This window comes from Elephantulus edwardii, unplaced genomic scaffold (assembly GCF_000299155.1).
Source record: "Elephantulus edwardii isolate Elephantulus edwardi_28Jun2011 unplaced genomic scaffold, EleEdw1.0 scaffold00005, whole genome shotgun sequence".
Classification (NCBI taxonomy): domain Eukaryota; kingdom Metazoa; phylum Chordata; class Mammalia; order Macroscelidea; family Macroscelididae; genus Elephantulus; species Elephantulus edwardii.
The window spans coordinates 20,381,108-20,383,259 of NW_006399755.1; the positions used below are offsets into that span (position 1 = coordinate 20,381,108).

The 2,152-nt window shown below is 38.7% G+C and overlaps 1 protein-coding gene across 1 annotated transcript in view; it reads right to left on the minus strand.

The window, feature by feature from the left end:
- The window catches only part of LOC102847099 (cytochrome P450 2J2-like), a 42,633-nt gene that overhangs the window by 21,908 nt on the left and 18,573 nt on the right, over window positions 1-2,152 (minus strand). The window contains exons 3-4 of the mRNA XM_006879830.1: window positions 862-1,011; window positions 337-497 (exon numbers count right to left, since the gene is read on the minus strand). Of these exons, the coding sequence (XP_006879892.1) occupies window positions 337-497; window positions 862-1,011 (311 nt within the window). The remainder of the gene's footprint in view (window positions 1-336; window positions 498-861; window positions 1,012-2,152) is intronic.

Genomic DNA, 2,152 nt, shown 5'->3' on the forward strand with positions numbered 1-2,152 from the left:
AAAAAATCACTTAAGTACCTGTTGCTGTTGTGTGCCATTGAGTCAGAACTGACTCATAGCTGACCCTCCAGTGGGTTTTCCTAAACAGTAAAACACAGAGGAGGAGACTGCCCATATCTATGTTAACTAAATCCTTTGTACAAATATGTAAGAGCATTAAACACAGAAAATTCAACAGATGGATTTCAATTTAACTTTAGTTAAATAAAACGATTATTTGTTTTAAAATGTAAGTAAAAAGGTTCTATTTTAGTAAATTAAAAGCTAGGAACCCCCTTCAGAGTCTCCCGGAAGGTCGTATATCCTTGACCAAGATATGGAATGAGAGGAGCTTACATGACACCACAATGAAGATTCTAGATGTATGGCTTTATCCAGCAATTTCAGCAGCTCCTGAAATTGAGTATCATCGTACTCAAAGCGCTCCCCAAATGTAACGGAACAAATGATATTGGAAACTGCATTGTTGATCTTGAAGTGAGGGTCAAAAGGCTGTCCTGGAGGCAGCAAAAGGAAGAGAAGGATCCTTAAAATTTATATTTTTTTAACTTTCTGAGGAAAGTCTACTCTGTATGATATATGCCATACCACATATGAAACTTAGGTCACAGCACTCTGCACAGAATCTGACAAATCGTGGTCAATGCCCATGGAATCACAGTTATGGTCAGGGCTTAAATTCAGTTACATATTTAATGTCTGTCTTATCCAATAAATTCCATGAAGACAGAGTTCCTAGTCATATGCTCACTCTTTCAGGTTTAATGTTTAACACAAGAGAGACCTCTACATACTTAATAGGAATCCATCCCATGAATGAGTAAGTCACAAACTCTGGCAGCTCTCCTGTGAAACCCTCACCTTTCTCCTCCTGTATTGCATCAGTGAGATAGCGGGCCTCTTCTTGAATGCGTTCTTCTAAGCTCTTCTTTCCTAAACCGAAGTTCCTAAGTGTCGTCAGGGCAAACCTTCTTTGTTCCTTCCACTCTTGGCCACTGGACATAATCAAACCTGGAAACAAAACAAAACAAAAAAGAAGAAAGCAAGCAAGCAAGTATTGTGCTATTCTGATTCTATAATGGGAATCTGTGACAAATAATATAGAGATATGTTATCAGATGAAAGAAGAAAAGAGGGCATTAATCACTTGAAGCATCTTCAGAGAGATCAGTCCAAGGCCAGGCATATAACGGTCTAACACATACTTACTACTTGCAGTTATTGTTGCTGTATACCATTGAGTCAGAACCAACTCATAGCTGACCCTCTGGTGGGTGTTTAGAGGTAGTTAGTCACAAGAGAGGACACTGTCCTTCTTTCTCCCAGGGATCAGCTGGTGTACCCAAAATGCATGCTTTTGGAATTGTAGTGCAGCTTCTTGCCACAAGGCCACCAGAACTCCCTACTAGGTGTTTTATTACCTATTACTTATGTTTTTATTATGTAGTAGTGTGGAGTAGGAGTAATTATCATTTTCATTTTACTCATGTGAAAATTGAGATACAGAACTTTTCAAGGTGACATTGAAGTTTAGTTAGTTCATAAGTCTATATTTTATTATTCGTCATATCAGAATACTTAAGAACTTATGTGTTGTCAAACACAAGGACTCTTCTTATGGGTAGCACAGAAGTCTATGCCCTTAAAATGGCAAGAAGGGTTTTGTAGAAATTCTATGAAAGCTCTAAGTCTTGAAATATGAAAGCTAGCTAGTAGGCAGGAGCTCTGGTGGCCTAGTGGCAAGAGGCTGTGCTTCAATCCTGAATGCATGCAGTTCAAATCCACCAGATTCTCTGTTGGAGAACGAGGGGCAATTTCCTCCTGTGCCAGTCAGATCCAATTCAACAACACACAACAACAACAACAACAACAAAAGAAGAATAACGAAAGTCCGTGGGTAATAAGATGCAATAATAATAGATGCAAAAGTGGTGGTGAGTGGGGAGTAGAAGGGGACATTCTCATTTTCAGTGTTTTAAACTCATGTTTTGCATCAAAAGTAAAGATCGCTACACTGCTTTTCATTTCTTCCCTTTAAGAACATTCTTCAATTTCTTTAATATCTAGCCTTGGCCTCTATGATTGCTTTCATACAATGAAGTGGCTCCTTTCCACTGTAAAATGCAATGATATCTTCAGCCTCCTCTTGATC